The 24,139-nt window shown below is 42.4% G+C and overlaps 1 protein-coding gene across 1 annotated transcript in view; it reads right to left on the reverse strand.

Annotated features, from left to right (window-relative positions):
- gli2a (GLI family zinc finger 2a) overlaps positions 1–24,139 on the reverse strand; it is a 110,929-nt gene that overhangs the window by 56,713 nt on the left and 30,077 nt on the right. The window contains exons 3-4 of the mRNA XM_061724071.1: positions 9,974–10,079; positions 362–567 (exon numbers count right to left, since the gene is read on the reverse strand). Coding sequence (XP_061580055.1) covers positions 362–567; positions 9,974–10,079 — 312 coding nt within the window. The remainder of the gene's footprint in view (positions 1–361; positions 568–9,973; positions 10,080–24,139) is intronic.

The following is a 24,139-nucleotide window of genomic DNA, read 5'->3' on the forward strand; positions in this document are numbered from 1 at the left end:
GGTACCAATGACCAGCTGAAACCGGGGTTTTTGGATCTCAGATTTGAGGTTTTGATTCATGATACATTTGCCGTTAAATTGACATCATAAAAATAATCAATTTCGTGCACAAACATCCTGTTGTAGAAAACATCAGGGAGTGGCGCGTTCTGGATAGCCCAAAGGTCCGATGGACTGTCCGTTTGGTCATTGCAACCTCAGGAAAACTTCAATGCTTTGAGGAGTTTCTCTTAACTTTACTACAGTTGTAGTCGTGGAGATGATGAGTGGATTCAGATTACTCGACACGTCAACCATCTCAAACGCCCAACTCCTGGAAGCCATTATTACTTGGGGATGCATCCGTCCAGTTAAACCTTACCTTCAGCTGGACTCAGTCCGCGGGCCGCTGAGATCATGGACAGCGTGGGACTCCCGTGAACCGAGCGGAGGTAGTGCTCCATGTGAGGGGTGACGTAGGGGTGTGCCGGACTGAACGGCGACTCGCTGGTCCCGGCGGCGGCGTGGGGCGACAGTCGGATCAGCGAGATATCTGAGATGACCGGACTTCCGGTCAGTCCTGACGGCCTGTGAAGAGAAGGTGGACATTAAACAAAACTGAAGTGATAGAAGATCCTGCAGTCCCTGGAGCGACCACTGGGGGCTGCCTGTAAATGTGAGCAGTTTTCATAGAACTCCATGTTAAAATGCCCAATAAATACACAGATACGTGCTGGTTGGATTTTGTCTGCGGTGCCATTTTATCTCTACGTGCAAAAGTACAACATTATGTACGAATACAGCAAACAATGACTAGCATCAGCAAAGGCTGGGAGACGGTTTGGAAATATTCACCTTCCGACTTAGTAGCTGGAACGTGGTCGATTAGGGTGTGATGTAATTCCCATTTCTTACTTTCGGTGTACGTGAAAAACAAATGGACTCAAACGGCTAGCTGCCATCACTTTAGCTACTTAACATTTTCCATGAACTTGGGAGGTGAGATCTAACAGAGCAGACTCGTTCACGTTTCGTTCTCCTTTAACTTGTTCTGGTTCACCAGCGGGGCCCAGAAGGGGGCAAACCAGTCAACTTGAGCTTAGCTTGCGCTAACTTGTAATGCCAATCAATGTCACACGACATGAAACATGAAACCCTAACCCTAGATTTGATGTTGCTACCAAAACAACATCTAAAACCTGGATGGATTTGGTCTGAAGAAAGCGTTGGTTAGAATCACAGGTTAGCAATAGGGGTGGGTAAAAATATCGAAAAATCGATGCATCGCAATTATCCCCGCCCTAATTCAATATCTATTAAGCAAAGCCTCTGAATCGATTCACCTCCTGGCCAGTGGGGGCGCTGTGCACAACATTTTCTTATGATTCGCGTTTTGTGGACGGTGGCTGCACGCGACCAAACAACAATAAAATTGCGACGATGGCAAGCAGAAAATCTTTCAGATCAGACGTTTGGACTCATTTTGAATTACCATTTAAAGAAGGAACATGAGAAACGGACAAAAGCCCCTTTCACATAGAGGGCGCAAAGCGGCGACCGCCACCGGCTTTCCAATTCATTTATGTGCTACCGCGGCGCAAGAGCGTAACCACTCTACCGCCGAGCTTGGCGCGGCATTTGCGAATTGAACAAATGCCCGAATTGAAAATTTTTTAATTTCACCGTGCCGCGCTGTGAGGTGGTGGAGGCTCTGCACCGACTCTGCGCCCTACCCGGCGGTGGGTATGGCGCAAACCGCGCTCTATGTGAAAGCAGCTTAAGGCAGAACTAAAATACAACAGCAACATGACAGACCTGCGGATCATGTTGACACAGAACTGTCATGTGGTTTTTTTTTTATTTTAACTTTTTTACTACAGTACAAATGCACAAGTGAGCCATTATGGTGCTGCTAAGTTTAATTGCTCAGTTAATTTCTATGTGAAGTAACATGCCACGTGTTATAGGCATGAAAATAAAAATAACGAAAAATTGCCAACAGGTATTTGTGTATTTCTACGTCTTACTGAATCGATATCGAAGCATTTAAATCAATATCGAATCGAATCGAAACCTAAAGAATCGAAATCGAATCGTGAGGTTCTTAACAATACCCAGCCCTAGTTAGCAACTAGGATAAGCTAAAGTAAGTAGCTCTAGGTAATAGAGGCTGGTAAAGCTAGCTCCAGCTGATCCAGAAGGCTGCTGCATAGTCCTCACTAGAACTCACAGGAACCACTTCAATCCAGTTCTGAGGTCCTTACACCGCCTCCCTGTATCTCCGAAGTAGCTAAAATAGTTAGCTGGCGGGAACTTGGGGGGTGTGGTCAGTGAGGGAGGAGGTGCAAGTTTATTCGTCATATGGCCCCTCCCCCTCTGTTTTCCTCATGTGGAATGACATTTTCTGAAGGTTATTGAGAAACTCTTTTTATGACACTACTGTGAACTATTTGGCATCTATAGTTGTTTAAGGACCTGGTCTCACATCAGGGTTGTCTGGAATAGTAGCTCCCGGGCCTCTTGTGTCACTCATCACATAAGGCCCGCCCCCACCTCTTTGTGATTGGTTTGGTACGCTCTGTACTGGTGGAGGTGACTGGGGGGGTACCAGAAACCATTTCACGAGGGATTATCTTGGCACTCAGAAACCTGTGGGCAAAGTCACAAAAGGGTTGGTCCAGACCTCTTCATGCAGTCTGTGGTTTGTGATCTTCACTCCCACTGCTAATACTTAATAATCCCCTTCTGTTCACCTCCTCCAGTGAGGCCCTGCGGCTGCAGACAAGTCCAGACCGAACAGGAGTCCTATTCTCCGTCTGTTTGGGTGGGCATCGGCTTTAACATGTTGCACGATAAGAGGACACGAGCGGATGCTTCAGTCATGAAGAAGCTGTCTGCAGTCGGTACTCTCACGCTCATCTTACACCTTATTATAAATTTGTCATCTGCAGCAGGTAATTGGTGGATCTGCTTGCAGGAAAGCAGACAAGAGAGTTGTAATTCCCAACGGCCCCCGAGGGCCACAGTTTGAGATAAAGCCTTTGACAGTGCAATTGCACGTATCTAACACAGACGAGCAGCCTGCCGGTTGTTCGGCCTGGTATAAAGCCCTCAACCTTCTAAAGGAACGTTTAGCGGGGTTAAAACTGACGTCCAGCGTAAACACGCGCTTGTTGTTGAGCTTCTACATATAAAAGGTTCCCAGCTCACGTGAGGCGCTTCTTCGACTGAAATAAAAATCCTTATTGACAGTAATCCAACATGACTACCTTGTTCACGTCTACGCACCACATGACATTCAGAAAAAAGACGTCTGGTTTTCTGGTCTGAACATTGCTGAGACTTTAGCAGTTAGCTACCCAAGACTTTAATGGTTAACTCTTTAGAAGTTCACTTTTTAGTAGTTCACTCTCTAATGGTTAACTTTTTAGTAGTTAACTCTTTAATGGTAAACTCTTTAATGGTTAACTCTTTAATGGTTAACTCTTTAGTGGTTAACTCTTTAATGGTTAACTCTTTAGTGGTTAACTTTTTAATGGTTAACACTTTAATTGTTAACTCTATAAAAGTTAACACTTTTAGTACTTAACTTTTTTATGGTTAACACTTTAATGGTTAACTCTTTAGAAGTTCACTTTTTAGTAGTTCAGTCTCTAATGGTTAACTTTTTAGTAGTTCACTCTTTAATGGTAAACTCTTTAATGGTTAACTCTTTAAAGGTTAACTCTTTAGTGGTGAATCTTTTAATGGTTAACTCTATAAAAGTTAACACTTTTAGTACTTAACTCTTTAATGGTTAACTCTTTAGAAGTTCATTTTTTAGTAGTTCACTCTTTAATGGTTAACACTTTAGTGGTTAACTTTATAAAAGTTAACATTTTTAGTACTTAACCCTTTAATGGTTAACACTTTAATGGTTAACTCTTTAATGCTAAACTCTTGAATAGTTAACTCTTTAGTAGTTCACTCTTTAATGTTTAACCCTTTAAAGGAGCATGAGGCTCCTTTTAAGAAATGAGACTCATTAGCGCCACCCTTCGCCACGACGGCTGTTGGGGGTACTGCAGCCAACAGCGAAGCCGGCACGGGAGAACAGGGAGAACGCGCATGCAGCGTCATGTGACGTCACATCCGCAGGACAGCGCGGGAAATTCGGCCCCAAAATTGCAGCACATTTTGCAGCAGACAGCCTGTTCAAGGCAACGGAGAGATACACTAGAGGGCTCATTCTTTTGGGTTTGGAACGCTTCATCTGACATTATTACTAGAAAACTTAAAAAGTATACGAATTTTTTTCATAAATCCTGCCTCGATCCTGCCTCATGCTCCTTTAAAGGTTAACTCTTTAGTAGTTAGCACTTTAATAGTTAACTATTAAAGATTTAACTCTTTAATGGTTAACACTTAGCTGGTTAGCTTAGCTAGTTAAAAGTTAACTGGAAACAGCCATTAGCAGCCACTAGCAGCTAACACTAGTGATTAGCATTTCCATGGATACTTTTCACTCTCTGCAGCCTGGTTTCATAGCCAGTGTGTGTGTGTGTGTGTGCGCGGATGCCCGTGTGTTTGTGTTTATCAGGGATACATTAAATAATAATAATAATAATAATAATAATAATAATAATAATAATAATAATAATAATAATAATAATAATAATAATAATAATAATAAATAACTTTATTTATCAGTTAGGAACTTCATTTGTGTAAAAGCATCAGCATCAGTGGGTGTACAGTTAACATACGTGACAGGACAATACAAAAACAAACCACACAATCAATGTAAAGCAACATCCACTGGGCAATCACAAGTACTGCTTAGACTTAGATGCTGTAAACCATAGCATAGATAAAATAAGAGAGAACAAAGAGAAAAAAATAAGTCCCCCATTAAGTGCATAATAAATACTGATTTTAAAAATGTTTAAAAGCGAGTAAAAAAAATAAATAGGTAAATCAGCTATTTATAAGTCTGATGGATGAGGGCACAAAGCTTGACATGGCTCTGTTTGTCCTGCATATTGATCATTTGCTCAACAGACAAACAGGGACTTCAAATCCTTTCAGTCTGAAGAGTGGAGAGTGTCTGGACAAGGTTGGAGTTACTTTCTGTGGGTCCAGGTTCTGGGGAGGGTTAAGATGCCCCCCTACCTCATCCCTGGCCCCCCTGTCTGGGCGACCCTCAACCAGCCGGCCTCGCTGCAGCCCTCGTTTCCAGTAAGTGCCCGCAGGCTGCTGGTATTGTGTGGAGGCCAACTTTCTGCCATCAGACCAACTCTGCCCCAACAAACAACCATAAAGACCCCTCTGTCTGGGCTGTGTCGGGGGGGGTTGAGGAGAAACAGACGCTTCATATACAAAAACACGCTTCGCTCAGTACGTGGAGGTTGGTACCGCCTCTTCAGATTAGCACTTCAAAGCAGAACGGCATGGGTAAGCTGGCGCTGGTCCCGGCTCCCTTTTTATTGGATCAGGTCCATCTAAACTTACCAAGGCAGCTGCACGCTGGGATTCCCACAAGAGACGAGTAAGAAAGCGGGCTTTTAAAGGCCAGCTGAAGATATTGTAGTAACTGAGGAGTACCACAAGGCTCTGTGTGTGGACCTCTGATCTTTGATTTGTCATGCGAACACACGCAAAAGTGGATGTCCCTTAACAAATTATATTTTAGTGAGAAGAAAATATGAATTCGCCCAGATTCATTACTTAACTTAGGGCTGGGCGATATATCGAGATTTTAATATATATCGATATATTTTCAAACACGATATGGTACGAGACAATATCGTTTATATCGATTAAAAAAAAAAAAAAAAAAAAAAATTTACATTTTTTTTTTAATGATTTTGATATAGCTTATTTTGTGACAAATTGACTTGAATGTTTTATTTGAGATTTGCACAAATGTTTTGTTATTTGCACAACTGTCAACCTCAGTGGAAAAGTCTGCCTGTTACTGTCTACATTGTATTAATTGCACAGTGTATTTTAATTTAATTGTTATGCAGGAAAGGGATATTTGTTTTATTTTATTCAAGAAGCATTTTTATTCTATATATGCAGGCAGTTTATTTTTATTTCATTTGTTTTATACATTTTGATATTGTGCAGACCTCTGTTAATAAAGGTACCTGTGTGACATTTGGCACGAGGCTTTGTATTAAAACTGACTGTTTTTTTTAAGGGTTTGCCTCAGAAAAAATGAAGCTAACAGAGATGCTAACAGAGCTAACAGAGATGCTATGCTTTGGGGGAAACCCCAATTAAGGCACAGAAAAAATATCGAGATATATATCGAGTATCGTCATTTAGCTAGAAAATATCGAGATATGACTTTTGGTCCATATCGCCCAGCCCTAACTTAACTGTATAAAAAGAACCCCACTAACCCTTTGTGATGTCATCAACATGTCCCTCTATAGTCACTTTGTCAAAGCGACATCTGCTTTGCTAAGCTTCAACCAAAACCCTTTTTTAGACCAACCCAGAACCGGTCTCTGTGGTCCCTCAGGACAGTCAACAGCAAACACACTCTTCATTCCCAGCTCAGAAGTCAAGTTCAAATGTGCTATGTAGCTAAGTGACAGCTAGTCACTTGAAAACAGACTCACACTGCCAATCAAAATACCCCACCCCTAAGTATGCATTACCATGTGGTTTTGTAAAACGTTAGACATTTTTAGAAGCCAGAGGAGATATGCAGTCAGACCCAAGTGGCCATTAGAGGAACTGCACCTTCTTTTACTTTCACTTCAAAAAACAAATCCTTGAGGTCGCTAAGAGACAAGTCAACAGACATAAATACTCAACATCTTCTTTTTAATTTGAATTTTCCATTTCCCAACTGTTTTAGATGTCTGAGTGGAGCTTCAGTAAAATAACTAACAAGGCTGCGTCATTTTACGACGAACTTGTGCCGAATCCTGTTTCTAGTCTCAGCAGTGCAGTTAAACGGTTCCTTGGTTCTCGGCGTACTCGGCTCCAGCAGCAATAAATCACTCCAACCACCAAAGGAGCGTATGAAGACCATAAAGTCAAATGCAGCGCCGCCACTCGTCGGTCCGCCCAGTTCCTGACAAGATGTTACTTGAAGAAAGACGTAACTTGTCCCGAGGCCTGCCTGCCTCTGGATCTGGAGCTGACACTCTCATCATACCGGACCAGTACAGGTGAATTCTGGTCCAATAACGGCTGCCAAGCGCTCAGCGACACGGATCCGTCCTGGCAGCAGTGCAGAGGAAACGGAGGCCTGACGGGCAGGTAATTACCGCTCGTCTCTGTGTGATTACATCCTCTGTTGTTCCATTGTTCAAACTGCTGTGAGAAAAAAGGTTTGGACAAGGTAGAGCATGTCGAGCACATGAGTAATCCTGAGTAAGAGCATACCGCAGAGCGCTGGGGGGGGGGCACCACGATGACTGGAGGACAGAAAACCAGATCCAGTCTCAGACTCGAGCTCATCCCACATCAAAGCGACCGGGGAGGAAGAACCTCATCACGCAGAAACATTAAACTTCATAAAAACACTACCCGCAGATATTTTTGCAGATTACTGGGCTCAGCGTTAACACAACACCACGGGGGAAAGACATCAGCTGTGCTTTTAGAGAAACAACTGATGCTGCACATAAACGTGGCAGGGTTATAGAGCTCAGGAAACGTCACAATTCTGAGCTGAACTTTCACAGACTGTGGTTTTACACTACTTTCACTAAAGGCTGAGTTATGCTTCTGCGTCAAAATGGCGCCGTGCCTACGGCGTGTGGTTTGGATCGACGCAGAGGACACGCCGTCACCTGCGCCGTCTCTGACGTGCACCTCCTGAAAATTGTAACTACGCGTCGAGGAGACGCCGACCACACGCAGACCGAGAGGGCTGTGATTGGTTCGTTTGAAAGCGAAGCATTTCCGGTTTCCGGTTTGAATCAGTAGTGAACTTCCAGGGCTTTTTTCTTCGTTTATATGTGATTTTTTTTGTTTTTGTTTTTTGCACAATAGTTGTCCTTATTTCTTTGATTTACTGTGACCGGAAAAAGTCGGATAAACCATTCAGAAAAAGATCGCTAACTAGTGGCCGCGGGGGGTACTGCACCGCGACCAAATGGAGTGACGGAGAAGTCCGAAGGGTTCAGCACGGCGTCACGGCTGCGGCGTGTGCTCTGCGTTGGTGTGACGCAGAACCATAACTCAGCCTTAAGAGGGATAAACAGTTCCCACCATTTTAGACGTTTGATCAGCATAACATGGCTGCTACGGTATGTGGGGTACGATGGGGTGAGTCAAGATCATTTCGGACTCAAATATGAGCTCTAACATGCTGAAGCTAACATCTTATCGTGAGTTGTATTGTGCTAATGTTATATCATTAGCTTTAGCATGCTAAATATGACACATCATGAGCTTTACTGTGCTAAAGCTTACATTAAATATAGAGCTTTAGCGTTTTTAAGTTACGTTACAGGTTAAAGTTACACAGCCCAAGCTGCTAGTGCTTTGAATGTTTAAATAAGGCGTTCAGGTAAAGTTAAAGCTATATTGGAGAAGTAAACGTCTGTGGAGAATGGTTAGCACAGGGGTCTCCAACCCTGCTCCTGCAGAGCACCTATCCAGCATGTTTTAGGTGTCTCCCTGCATGAACACACCTGATTCTAATCAAGGGTCGTCATTAACTTGTCATCAAGGTCTGGACAGTTCTGTTGCTGACACAGCTCCTTGTATCATGGTGTGCTGAAGCAGGGAAAGATCTAAAACATGCTGGATAGGTGCTCTCCAGGACCAGGGTTGGAGACCCCTGAGTTAGCATGTAGTAACAGTTAGCATGTGGCTAAGTTAGCATTTGTAAGGGTTAGCATGTGGTTACCATGCAGCCTTGTGCTAGCTAACTGGCTCCTCTTAATGTGGATCTGCAGGAGCAGAAGTAGAAACCCTGTGAGAAAGGTCATATGCCCTCCCAAGTCCACACATGGGAACTGGTTGTGTAAACTGGGATGATCCTCCAGGATCCTCGAGAGGGAACAGAGCAGGTCCAGTGGTCCAGGGGACCAGGGCATAACCTGCACTGTTCCTCCTGAATCTGAGGTTTGATTATTGACTTCTCCAACACCCCTGCATAGACCTTGCCAGGATGCCTCTACCGTCAGAACAGAACACCCCCCCGGGTCCAGGACCAGAACTGAGAATGCTTCTAGCTGCTGGTCCAGAGACTCTGCCACCGAAGCCACGTTTACACATAGCCTGGTATTTACAAAAACTGATATTTCCCCCTCTACATTTTGAAAAATACCATCATTTACACGAACCGCATAAATACGCTGTTAAGGTGCTATGAGCAGCCAAACCTACAGGGGGCAGTGTAACGAGAAGATAAAGTCATGCTAGTCAATCAGAATCCTGGAAAAAAACATCAACAAATGACACGAGTAACTTCCAGTTACTTCCAAGATGAACGAGAGTCTTTCGTTTGGAGTGACAGAGAAGTGGAGTTACTTTTAAGTGTGACTTAAGGTAAAATACAAGAAAATATTGACGGTGGCCAAACAAATTGTAAACACAGGTCGCACACATGACGCTGGTGACGTTTCTGTCGCATAATGTGACGTTCTGAAGCCTAAATGTCCGTTTCTCTCCGTTTACAAGCAAACGTGAAGACGGAGTTTTTGCAAATCTCCACTTTGGCCGGAGTTTTCAGAACTGATCGTTTTTTGTGACTTTGAGCTTCATTTTCGTGTAAATGAACGGCCAAAACGCATGAAAACACAACAGTTTTTAGAAAACGGGGCCCAAGACAGCCCACAACATCCAGAGCCTGGAGGAACTCTTGGTGGACTTCATCTAACCCTGGAGTCCTGCCTTCACAGAACTTCGGAACTACCTCAGTGACCTCAGCCCCGGTTCTCACATACCATCCAGTTATGGATTCTGGTTCCAGACTCAGGAAAAGTGTTGGTGGAAAACAACTGTCTCAATAAATCTTTTATGTTCAGTAGGTACCTACCCGTGCATGGTGTGGAGTGGGTGTGGCTCATAATGGTACCGCCCCTCGTGGTGCCTCATGTCGATTGGAATGGGTGTGTGAAACGTAGGGAAGAGGTGGTGGACACCTGCATGGACATAAGAGAGAAAGGCTGAAATACACTAGAGCTGGCAGAGGAGAACATATTGGAGAAACAAACCAAACAAGAGCTGGAGCTCCATCTAAGAGTCGACAGGCCTCCCTGACTACATCAAACGTTGAAATCCATCCCAAATCATCACCCCCCACCACCGTTAGTGCTGGGCGGTATGACCAAAAATTTATATCACGGTATTTTTCAAAATTATGTCTGTTTCACGGTATATCACGGTATTTTTTTTTTTCATGCACAACTGGGTGTTAACCACATTTTCTAATGATTTGGAATTGCTGCAGTAAATTGGCTTAGAATTGCCTATTTTAACAATACCGAACATGGTTCTTCACAGTTTTTCATTTATTTTGCCAATTTTTTCACCATTGCATAAATCAAATAAATTTGATTTAGGCATGCTTTTCAAAGAGAAAAATCTTTTACAAAATTACAAGGTAGAAAATATTTATTGAACATAAAAAACTGAACATTTTTTAATTTCCCAGCATTATATTGTTTTGGTTCCACCTCCTGGTGAATGTTGGTAAAATTCTTACGTGGTTACTTTTTGGTTGGCCAACGATTTATGTTTGTGGTGCGCAACCGGTACGGGAGCGGCCAGTCTATTTCCTTATATCACAATATCACACGTTTTTTTCCCCACTTATTCCACCGAACACTGAAAGTGTTTTTTTGCCATTTTCGGCCGAACAATTCCGGTTACCGAACAATCGGTGCATCACTACCGCTAAACAGTCCCCTCACAAACAGTGTCCAGGGGCGCTACGTTCCGCCGCGCCGCGTTCCCAACGTTGTGTGCGCTACTGTACATACTCACCGGTATTACGGTATATGAAAAATTCATATCATAAGAACAATAAACACCGGTATTCGGTATGAACCGGTATACCGCCCAGCACTAACCACCGTGTTCAGCAGCGGGGATGAGGTTCTTCTGATTCTGGAACATCGTCCTACGGACAGATGAGACCTGAGAGGAGAAATCCCCTCGGACCCTGTTGAGCACGGCAGGAGGGGAGATGGTCTGGGTGTGTTTTGCAGCTCCAGGTCCTGGACACCATGTTAAAGTTGATCAGATCCACTTGGATCCACAAAGACCTCCCAACCAAGATAAAACTAAATGTGGCTTTGACGAGTGTTTCAGTGTCAGAACCCGCCCACGTCCAGTCTGGACCAGCACTCCAGCACTTTAACGTTCGTGTACGACTCCAGTAACTGAAACCTTCTTCGGTGGTTTCTCCCATTAATAGCTGACTGGATCCAGCAGGACCTCCAGGAGGACCAGGACAGGTTTTACATGACTGGATGTTTTATGTTTCACACAAGGAATGCAGAAATGCACCATTTCCTGCCATAAAAGGTCTGATGGCCGGAGGGGACGTCTCGTTAGAATCACGCTGCAGATTTTCATCGCAGCGGCTGATCACCACAGATATTACTGTCCTGGTTTAAGGTGGACTGAAGCGCATGTTTAAGGTGGCCACATCCTGCTTTTGCATGTTTTATCTGTGATGATCAATGATGAGATGAGCGTGGTGCTCCAATGAACAAATATCTGGGTTGCCTGCACATCTATTCCTCCACGCGCTCCACCCCGTTACACCCGCCAGCTCGCTGGTTCGTTTAAGGCAGGGGTCGGCAACCCAAAATGTTGAAAGAGCCACATTGGACCAAAAACACAAAAAACAAATATGTCTGGAGCCGCAAAAAATGAGTCTTGTACCAGCCTTAGAATGAAGGCAAAACATGCTGCATGTTTCTATATTAGTTAGAACTGGGGGAAGATTTTTTTTTTCATTATGCACTTCGAGAAAAAAGTTGAAATGTCAAGAAAAAAGTAAAAATGTCAAGATTAATGTTGAAGTACAATCTTGAGAAAAAAGTCAAAATGTCGAGAAAAAAGTCGAAATTTTGAGAAAAAGCTCAAAATTTCGTAAAAAAAGTCAAAATGTTGAGAAAAAAGTCGAAATTTTGAGAAAAAGCTAAAAATTTCGTGAAAATAGTCAAAATTTCGAAAGAAAAGTCGAAATGTCCAGATTAATGTTGAAGTACAATCTCGAGAAAAAAGTCGAAATGTCAAGATTAAAAAAGAAAGGAAAAAGGAAGAAAAAAAGAAAAAAAAGAAAAAAAAGAAAGGAAAAAGGAAGAAAAAAAGAGAAAAAAGGAGAAAAAAAAGAAGAAAAAACGGTCAAACATTTTTGAAAAAGCTCCAGGAGCCACTAGGGCGGCGCTAAAGAGCCGCCCTAGTGGCTCCTGGAGCTCTAGAGCCGCGGGTTGCTGATCCCTGGTTTAAGGGAACAACCCATCTCTGCCAACCAAGAAGCTACATCCAGCTAGCCAGTCTGATCCAGAAGGTGAAAAGAAGAAGAAGAAAAGAGAGAACTCAGCAATGGAGAGGGGTTACGCTTTTGAACTGAAGTTAAAGTTGCTCTAGTGGAGGATCCAGCTTTTGATCCAGAGGACGTCCAGCTGGTGTCCTCTTGTTGGACCAACCTAAAACCTTCCAGACCAACATAGAACTAAATCTTGTACCCTCACAAAGTGCGCCCCTCTGGTCCTCCAGAATCACGCGCATCTCCACAATAACTAAATTTTAATCACAACTTTTATCCAGTAAACATTTGAAACCAGTTCGTCCGTCCAGGTTTTTGGTTGTTTTTTCGACCCAGCAGCCTCAAACCTCCGTCTGTCCGTCCGCCTGTCGTCGGTTCACATTTAAGCGTGCCAGGAGAGCGGCTGATTACACCAATTTAGCCGATGGAGGGCTTTTAATGTGAAACATTTGTGCACAAAGGGTAGTGTTTCACCGATACTCTGGGAAAAACACAAACACAACGTGTAAGCAACTGGAAATAATTATCAGATGGAACAATATTTCTGCTTAACCCAGAAGGATTTGGATCCAAATGGATTTTATATCGACGGGGAAAATAAAAGTCAGTTTCTGAACGCATAGTAAACACAGTCATTATAATATCCATGTCATCTTTGTTAAATGTTTTCAGGAACATCTTCCTGTTTGAAATGAGCTTCATTGTCCTGAATGTGTGTGGTTTTGACTGTGAAAACAGCACCGGGACTCGCTGCCTCCGGCCCGGTGCTGTTGGTTTAGACTTTACTGCAGCTTAACTCTTTTTTAATGTGACTCAAGCGATCCTCACGTCGCTCCACCAGCTTCTCTGCTGATGTGTCTCTTTCCGTGTTGGTGAGGCAGGGCATCCAGCCAATATCTCTTATTATTTATTTAAAAGCCTATTTATTTAAAAGCGTGCGTTTTTGCGTGCGTTTTTGCGTTTTTTCGACATTTCAACTTTTTTCTCAAAATATCAACTCCTTTCTCAAAATTTCAACTTTTTTCATCAAAATTTCGACTTTTTTCTCAAATTTTCAACTTTTTTCTGGACTTTTTTCCCTAAATTTCACATTTTTCATCAAAATTTCAACTTTTTTTCAAAATTTCAACTTTTTTCTCGACTTTTTTCTCAAAATTTCACATTTTTCATCAAAATTTCAACTTTTTTTCAAAATTTCAACTTTTTTCTCTACTTTTTTCTCAAAATTTCACATTTTTCATCAAAATTTCAACTTTTTTCTGGACTTTTTTCAAAAAAATTCAACTTTTTTCTCGACTTTTTTCCCAAAATTTCACATTTTTCATCAAAATTTCAACTTTTTCTCAAAATTTCAACTTTTTTCTCAACATTTCAACTTTTTTCTCGACTTTTTTTCTCCAAAATTTCACATTTTTCATCAAAATTTCAACTTTTTTTTAAAATTACAAGTTTTTTCTCAAAATTTCAACTTTTTTCATCAAAATTTCAACTTTTTTCTAAAAATTTCAACTTTTCCACCACGGGACAGACTCCTGTATCCACCAGGGGACAGACTTCTGTATCCACAACAAACAAAGAAAGATCACGTGGGCAATCATAAGTACCTCCATGATTCAGCAGCTCATAGATCTATTTTCAACAGCAGTAACCGGAGGCAGCTCTGTCGTCTGTGACTTTACCGGTCCCTTGCATGAACTGTTCTGGACCGAGACCGCGTAAAACAACTGAACAAACCCTCCGGGACGTCACCCCAAGGTTTTCTGAAAGGAGGTTTGGACAAGTCCAGGTCTGGAAGTTTCATCTTGGAGGAGAGGATTCCATTCTGGACCTTTCCGGGTAGCTGCTCTGGCCGGACCAAGCTAGCAGCTCTGGCTACGAGCAGTCATTTCATTTGTGGGTAAAATGTTAGAAACCAGTTTCATCCGGAGGTTCGTTCACACGGCTGCTTTTATTCCCTCCGACTCTAAATGAACGCTAGTTAAATAAAACCTCTGCAGGCTTGATCTGGGATTATCTCTGCACCCAGGACGCTGGTTTGCTACAGGTGGAGCGTTTTGGGAAGCGGTCCAGATGCTCCTCGTCCCGGGACACAAGGACAGGTGGTCGACGGCAAGCTTAGAAACCGAGCGCTTGGAGGCAAAACAAGCGGCTCATTCTGATCCAGATGAAGCGGTGTTTCAGCGCCGGAGTGGACTCTGCTGGACTCTGGTCCTCCAGGGAGTCCTCGGCGATAGTCCGTGAGGCCAGTCCGGGACTGGTTTCACAGCAAAAAAGGCTTTGTTGTGTTGTTAGGGAGAGGAGCCGGGGGGGGGGGGGGACTGAACCCAGACAGGAAATTCCAGCTGAAGACGTTGGCGTCGGTCCTAACGACACAACGCCGGGCCAGCGGTGACTCGTGTGGCTGAAGACACACACAGACGACGGCTTGTTCTGAGTTCTGACTCAGAAACCTGCAGAGATCTGTAAGAACTGCAGTCCGGCCTGGTCGGTTCCAGGACCAGAACCGCCAGGTTTCAGGATAGGTTCAGTCCAGGACCAGAACCGCTAAAGCTGGGATATACTTGCTGTCGGTGCTTGCGTTCGCGTCCGTTCTCGTGCACCACCAACTGCAACGTCGCTCGTGTAGTACGCGAGGAGAGCGTGTCGTACCGGCGGTAACCGATAGGGGGCAGTAAGCAGAGCAACAGTTGGAAAAGTGGTTTAAATATTTAGTAGTAGCGGTAGTAGCACAAGCAGATTAGAACAACAAACAAGTTTACATGACACCATTGGATGAAGAGGAGATTATAACATTGCTTTGGTTGCGATCTCAGCAAAGGAAACGGCGCCAGCGACCTCCGCGTCGTCACTTGTGGCCAGTTGGTATCAGACCGGGACCAGCTGGTATCAGACCGGGACCAGCACCACTCGTGGCCAGAGCCAGAACTGCAGGTCACGTACGCGTTCAGTGTCTTTTTGAGAATGTGCACGTCGACGCGTCAAATGAACGCAGGATACGCGTGGCGGCCATGATACGTACGCGTACGTTAGGGCTGGGCGATATGGACCAAAAGTCATATCTCGATATTTTCTAGCTAAATGGCGATACTCGATATATATCTCGATATTTTTTCTGTGCCATAATTGGGGTTTCCCCCAAAGCATTATAGCATAGCATCTCTGTTAGCTTCATTTGTTTCTGAGGCAAACCCTTAAAAAAACAGTCAGTTTTAATACAAAGCCTCGTGCCAAATGTCACACAGGTACCTTTATTAACAGAGGTCTGCACAATATCAACATGTATAAAACAAATGAAATAAAAATAAACTGCCTGCATATATAGAATAAAAATATCCCTTTCCTGCATAACAATTAAATTAAAATACACTGTGCAATTAATACAATGTAGACAGTAACAGGCAGACTTTTCCACTGAGGTTGACAGTTGTGCAAATAACAAAACATTTGTGCAAATCTCAAATAAAACATTCAAGTCAATTTGTCACAAAATAAGCTATATCAAAATCATAAAAAAAATGTAAAAAAAAAAAAAAAAAAAAAAAAAAAAAAATTTTAAATCAATATAAACGATATTGTCTCGTACCATATCGTGTTTGAAAATATATCGATATATATTAAAATCTCGATATATCGCCCAGCCGTAGCGTACGTGGTCTGAACTGCAAGTATATCCCAGGCATTAAAGTTCAGTCCAGGACCAAAACCATCAAGGTCCAGTCCAGGACCAGAGTGGGAGGTGGTCAGGGTTGGGGTGGCAGCGCCGTGACGAGGGTCTACAGGACTCCGTAGGTACTGCGTCATGGCCGCTCAGATTCCAGAGGAGCAGGTCCACTTCAGGGACTCTGGGAGGAGAAGAACCCTGTTTGATCCATCAGATGGATTCTGGGATCCGTGAAACCTCCACAGATCCTGGAAACCCAGAACCTGTTCACTGTTCTGCAGAATGCTGCCTGCAGAGCCCGGCAGGTGAGATGATGTTTTAGTTCAGCTCTCCGCCTGATAAAGTCGTCTATCGGATCATCGGCATCTGCGGGTTCCTGTCGGGGGCTCGGACCCGTGTTTAGGCCCGGTTGCCACGGCGCCCTCATGCCTCCCTCCCTCCACACTTCCTGCTCAGCTGGTCTCGCTCCTCCGTGATCCGTCTCCGTCAGGTACACGCGCTCGCCTCGGCAACCGTGCCGTGGGCTGAGTGGTCACCTCCTGAACCCGCCGCCGCCCCCATCCATCACCTGGACCGCAACGAGCTGCTCCGAAGGTTCTAGCAGGACCCGGTCCCTCCTGGGCCGCCATTATCTGCTGCTACCAACACCGACCGCAGAACACGACCTCCAGGGAGACGGAGCGGCGCTCACCTTCCAACCCACCGCCTTACTGCCCCTTCAATAATCAGCTGTGTGGTAACAACAGCAAAGGGGAAAGACATCAGCTCATTTCTTAAAAGGAGCCTCATGCTCCTTTAAAATAAGTAGAAAAATCGGCCAGTGGAACAAGATTATTTTGCTTGTCCCACTGGCAGATTTTTCTACTTATTTCAAGTGAAAATTTACTTGAAACAGGTGAAAATTGTCAAATAACAAGTTATTTTTCTGGTAATGAGTCTTGTTTTAAGTGTAATGAGATTTTTTGACTAAAAATGAGACATTTTAACTAGAAATAAGACAAATATTCCTGGTAAGATTTTGAGTTCTTGCAGTGTAAAAAATCCTGATTCGGGACAACCCTATCCTAAATCCTATGGAAGCATGGAGGGGTACTAGGGTTGCCCACATTATTATTTTTTCCATTTTTGCCTAAAAAAAGTTATCTGTTGATGTTCCTGAGCGGGTGGGTGACCTTGGTGATGTTTTATGACGTGTCAGGATGATCGGCCTCAGACCGGGTCACCTCAGGGCCCAGCTGTGAGGCCGGTCGGGTTTGTTGGTGTGTAGCCCCTCTCTCCGCTGGTCAACACCAGAGCTGGGTAGTAACGAGTTACATTTACTCTGTTACATTTACTTGAGTACGTTTTGGGAAATGTTGTACTTTTAGGAGTAGTTTTGAATCACTATACTTTTTACTTTTACTTGAGTAGATTTGTGAAGAAGAAACTGTTACTCTTACTCCGCTACATTAGGCTACGTTGAGTTCGTTACTTTTCTTTTATCCCTTTTATCCGCATACGCGTCAATCTCATGACATCACTGAGTGATTCTTTGGGAAAAATGTTTGTTTTTGCATGTTTTGTCACACAAACTCAAACACACACACACACACACACACACACACACACACACACACACACACACACACACACACACACACACACACACACACACACACACACACACACACACAGAGTTTATATGAGTTCATGGGCTTGTTCTAGTTCTGCCTGGTTAAAAAAGAAAAGGCAAAGGCTTGAAATTTTGTGCTACTTGTGCTTAATTTATTTATTTATTCTGTTATTATTTTATTTATTTTATTATTTATTAAAGTACTTGAATTTACTTTAAGATTATTTTAATTTAAGCTATTTTTTATTAATTTTAATTAATTGTATTATTTTATTGATTGAATTTGCCTGAAGATGATTATTTTGTACTTTTGTCTGTTTGAATGGTTGTGTTAAAAAAATAAATCAGACGTTACTCAACAGTTACTCAGTACTTGAGTAGTTTTTTCACCAAGTCCTTTTTTACTTTTACTCAAGTAATTATTACTTGAGTCATATTATTCATTAGTCATATTATTCTGGGCCTGTTCTAGTTCTGCCTGCGGAGCCTGGTTAAAAAAGAAAAGTACAAAGGCTTGAAATTTTGTGCTACTTGTGCTTAATTTATTTATTTATTCTGTTATTATTTTATTTATTTTATTATTTATTAAAGTACTTGAATTTACTTTAAGATTATTTTAATTTAAGCTATTTTTTATTTTTTATTAATTTTAATTTATTTTATTATTTGATTGATTTAATTTGCCTGAAGATGATTATTTTGTACTTTTGTCTGTTTGAATGGTTGTGTTAAAAAAATAAATCAGACATTACTCAACAGTTAAGTACTTTTTTACTTTTACTCAAGTAATTATTTGGATGACTACTTTTTACTTCTACTTGAATCATATTATTCTGAAGTAACAGTACTTTTACTTGAGTACAATTTTTGGCTACTCTACCCACCTCTGGTCAACACCCCCCCCACCTCCGAATCTCTACCAAACACAGAGGATGTGCTTGGTCTCCCAGCAGCCCTTTCACCTTCCCGGTTCACACAAAGAGCATCAGAGCAGGATGACGACATACACCCCGACCTCCCGCCCCTCCCCCGCCTGGTGGGGGGCTCAGAGGAAGCAATGAAACAGGAGGCAGGAACATCAATCTGGAGCTGTCCTAGCAGGGAGGGGTCACCCTGGGGTCGGCCCGCGGTTGGTTCACGTCTCCTGAACAGACCCGGTCTGGATCCAATGAGGATGAACCCATCATATGGTTCTGGTTTCACGCAGCAAGAAGTGGAACAGAACCTCAGTGAGGATTCCTGCAGACGACAAGGATCTAGAGACCTGGTGGACGGTTCCAGGACTCCAAGACCAGCGTCCCTCTACGTCGTCTCTGAGACAACGTTCCCATGCACACTCACACACACTTATTTTTTGTCTTTATTCTTTATTATTTATATATTGCATTATTAGTTTGCCATCACTTTTGTGTAGTTTTACTTTCTGTTTTTTGTATGTTAATCTTGACATGAAATTTTAATATCTTCGGTGGAGGCTTCAAATAAGCCCATTGGGTTTTTTGCCTCTTCCTGCACCTATAGTGTTTATCATTGATATTTCATGTATATTTTTTTTTAAAACTGTGCAAAACAATAAACTAAACTAAACTAAATGTCCAAATTAAGAAGAAAAAAATCCTGAATTCTCTGATCTTACAATTCTGGGGAAAAAAGCTACATTTCAGGAATTAAAAGTTAGAATTTCACTTCCTTAAAATTCTCTCTCATCAGAATTCAGGATTCTGACTTAAATTTAAAAGACTAATGTTTGTTTAAAGGCAAATCATAATGAAAATGTCGGGTTTTCCTCCAGCAATGTAAAATAAATGTCTTCTGACATCAATCAAGTGAAAACTCTGAAGAATCCTCTGATGAACGTCTGCAACGTTTCTCAACCTTAGCAGACACAAAGAAAACTCACGTCTCCAAAATTAATATAGAGATTTTGTCAAGAACTTTGAGGAAGAAAACGTCAGAACTTTCAACTTTTGTGATAAACGTTTCTCAGAATCCTGAGAAATAATCCAGATTAGTGATGCACCGAAATGAAAATTTGTGGCCGAAACCGAAACCGAAAATAATAATAAACACTTGGCCGAATACCGAACAATAACCGAACGTGGTTCTTCAGCAGTTTTTCATTTATTTTGCCAATTTTTTCACCATTGCATAAATCAAATACATTTGATTTAGGCATGCTTTTCAAAGAAAAAAATATGTTACAAAATTACAAGGTAGAAAATATTTATTGAACATAAAAAAATGAAAATTTTTTAATTTCCCAACATTATGTTGTTTTGGTTCCAGCTCCTGGGGAATGTTAGGTAAAATTCTTATGGGGTTAGTTTTTGGTTGGCCAACGATTTATGTAGTGCGCAACGTTACGGGACGGAGCGGCCAGTCTATTTCCTTATTTTACAACGCCGTTATTAATTGTTCGGTTTTTTTCCCCACTTATTCCACCGAACACCGAAAGTGTTTTTTTTGCCATTTTCGGCCGAACAATTTCGGTTACCGAACAATCAGTGCATCACTAATCCAGATCCATAACCCTAAACATCAATCTCACGTTTAACCTCCCGATAATTCTGAACTACGACCTCAATCTCTGGAATCAAACGTTAAAAGTTAGAAATCAGCAGACCATTGTTTACGCACACACATATCTTAAGGGACCGCAATGGAAATAAGCTCCTGCTTTATTGTGTTTTTATCCTTTTGATGATGGTGTGGCCTATGTATTTATACATTTTCCATTGTAAATAAAGATGTCAAATCAAATCAAATCAAAAAGAATCCTGAATCTGTCAACATTCTGTGGTCAAAGTCCCAAAATGTTCAGAATATAAATCAGGATTTGAACGTAGTTTTTTTTTTAATATTCTCACAAAATTTCTCCCAGAATTCTGACAAAACCACTGAGAAGGTGCGTGGGCCAAATGTCCCTCGCCGCCCTGACCGAGGCGCGGCCGACCTGCCTTGCCGGAGGGTTTGACAAACAGCTCGTGCGCTTCACGTTGACATTTACAGCCGATCTACAAACATCTGGTCCGTCTCAGACGTGCGGCAGCAGCCGTTAACCTCTCAGCTCGGGTGGACCTCCAGAACCAACCGGGTCCAGCGGTTCGGAGGAAGATGATCAGGATCTGAACCTCCGTGTCGGTTTTCCAGGTGGATTCTGTAAACCACCGTCAGCTCGACTGTCCTGATAAGATGAAGCCTGGTTCTGGTGAAACGTTCACGACCCCCCCCCGCCCGTCTGGCTTCTCTCTCAGTGGCAGGATTCAACGAGGAACTGGGCGGTGGTTTTACAGCGCTAACATGAAGCAGCTGTGAGGCGTTCACCGGGCATGTTGACCCGTCCTGGACCACATCAGCCGCTGAACCAGCTTTCACCTTCAGCGCTGCGAAAACACACGCAAACACCTTAACGTAACCGTCTCTCTGCTTTAATAAAGCACCAGCCTCTTCAACCAGCCCTGAAATGAGAACGCTTAGCTGCGTTTAGCACGTCTGGCTAAACCATGCGGCTAAAAGTTCCTCTGATGTCGTTGCACGTTGTGTCAGTTCAAATGGGCGTACGCCCCAGATCATCTAAAACAGGAACTGGTAGGAACTGACACACGGTGCGTCCGAAATGCCATACTAAACAGTATATACTAAAAAGTATACTTTTGAGTAAATATCAGTAGTATGCATTCATTTGGACGTACTATTCAGAGCGCACACGTCACTTCCTGCCGTTGGGAGGAAGTGACGTGTCACAGCAGCAGTAGCAGCACCGCTCCGCTATTTCCTGTTTATCCTGGCCCAAACAAGATGACATTATATCATATTATTATATACTATAATATTAATATTATATAATAATAATATTATTATACTTAATATTATACTTATGACATATACGTATCACTTAGCAACCAAACACCGCAGCATTGCATTGTGGGAAGTTTCTGCTTAGCTAGTGTCCATCAATCCACACTAATACATTTCTCCAGAATGAGTATGGATAGCCCATACTATTGAGTACGTACTTATGTTTCGGATGCACTAAAAAATCTTGCATACTCATTTTGCATACTCATCAGGGTGGAGAGTATGCAATTTCGGATGCAGCGACAATCTTGGTCAATGGAACCGTAAAGCAGAACGTCTGCAGGAACACGCCCACTAATGTCAGTTACCACAGTTAGCTGTTAGCTTAGCTGGTTTAGCTTGTGCTATGTTATGATGTTAACTAATGTTACATGATTCAGATCAAATCTGTCCGTCTGAAACCAGGACCAGTGGAGGTCCCCCTGGTGGCTCGGTCGCCCACGACCAGACCAGCAGCTTGGTGGTCCAGTTAGTCCGCTTGGAAGGGTCCTGAAAGGTCGTTTGACCAGGAGATCCAGATGCTGCAGCAGTAGAAGCTGATGATGTAGAACGGCCGCAGATCGGTGTGATCTGATGCATCAGCAGGTTCCTCTAACGGAGCCAAAGCTGCCATTGGGATTTGTGGGTTCCATCGTTGAGCTCCTGCCTTTAGTTGTTTGTTCAGATCATGTGGTTGATTGTAAGATTGTTGCAGTTCCACTCTTGTGTCACGTTTCCTCATATTCTGCACTTCACTGCATCACCAGTGAGTGTCGCCAACGGACAAAACCTCAGAAAAGTGCGTACGCCAGCTTTGATGTGTGCGTGAAAGACCACAACTTTCCATGTTCAAATCACTTTTTGAACATCCGACCGTGAGCGTTGAAAGTGACGTACGCACTTTTTTTGTGCGCTGCACTCTTTGTACAAACAAAAAAAGAGTGTAATGATGCACTAACTAAATATTAACATTCATAAACCCTTACTAACATAATAACCCACAACTCTTCACGGAACGCAACAAAAAGCAAGAAATGCCTCCAAATAAATTATTTTTCCAGCCTCAACTTCTGACAGGAGTGTCTCCAGCTCACTGCTAATGTTTTTTTTTTTATTTGTTTGTTTTACTTGTTTTTGCAAGTTCCTTTATTAGGATGAACGGTTTTTAATGGATATTTATCCTCATTATCATATTCAAATGGATCTACTTGAGAGAGGAGACAGAGCGGAGTGTTGTGCTCCTGCATGTGCGTCGATTCCATGTTGATTGTGATGCTCAAAGAAACGTACGTGGATTTGGGCGTACGCACAGTTTTGAACTTTTTTTTTTTTTTTGCGTACACAAGAATTCCACGCACGGATTCATGTTGAAATCCATTCACTCTTTGTACATGAGGCCCCACGAACCCAGATTTAGGTCCTTAAGATGAGCTTGTCAAAAACTTTGATATCAGCTTATCTCAGACAAATCAGATTTGCTGGATACTTTAAAAACACGATTCAGTATTTGTTGGCTAAAGTTTAACTTTCCAGATCAAATATATGTAATATCACCAAGGTGACCAGTGACTGTTGGGTGAAATGGTGCAGGTCCAGCGGTGCTGTTATAGACTCACCTCCAGCCTCATTTAAGGTGAATAAAACAGCCACTTCCTTCCCGCCTTACAGCCCAGTTCATAAACCAAAGAGAAGAACCAAACGGCCGTACTTGCAGCTTCGGTGAAGGAAGAGGTGAATGGAGAAGGCTGATAAGCAACAGAAGAGGAAAGAGGGGAACAAAGCTCTGAGCTACTAGGTTCACAACCCCTGATACCCGCCGCAACAACAAACAACTGACTCAAGGGGACTGGAGGTACACAAGGTGGACGTCCCCACCGCCGTGCTCCACCGTAGGTTTGAGCTGTTTCTTCTGAAATGCTGTGTTTGGTTTTCTGAACTCCAAACAGCTTAGAAAGGGTTTTATTATCCCTCTTTTTTAGCTTGCTTTAACAACTGCTTCTCTAAGACCCTTGCTGTCTTTCCCTTTTATTATTGTGTAAACACAACTGAATGCAAAAATTCTGCAAAATTCTGCAAAAAAGAGCCATAAGGATAATTAGTAGAAAACGATATAGAGATCCAACAAATCCATTATTCCTTGAGTTAAATTTGTTGAAATTTCATGAACTAGTAGACCATAGTATTCTGCAAATTATGTTTAAAGCTCATAAAAAAACTTTACCAATCAACATTCAGAAAAGATTTGAAAAAAGAAAAAGCAAGTATAACTTAAAAGGAACAGAGATTTTTATAAAACCAAGATGCAGGACAAAATTGATGGAACGTTGTGTTTCTGTGAAAGGAATCAGTTTATGGAACAATCTGAACAAAGAAAACAAAGAATCCAAATCAAACATTACATTCAAAAGAACAATTAAAACCTGTATGTTAAGGAAATATAACGAAAAATGTTGAGTTTGATTGACATACCCGTAGGCGGTGGTAATTTTATTTAATGTTATTTTAATTTTATTTTAGTTGTTTTTATTCACTTAGTTTTTTTTTTTTTTTTTTTAATTATTATTAATTTATGTTATTTGTGAAAGGGGCA

The sequence above is a fragment of the Cololabis saira genome, chromosome 6 (genome assembly GCF_033807715.1).
Source record: "Cololabis saira isolate AMF1-May2022 chromosome 6, fColSai1.1, whole genome shotgun sequence".
NCBI lineage: Eukaryota > Metazoa > Chordata > Actinopteri > Beloniformes > Belonidae > Cololabis > Cololabis saira.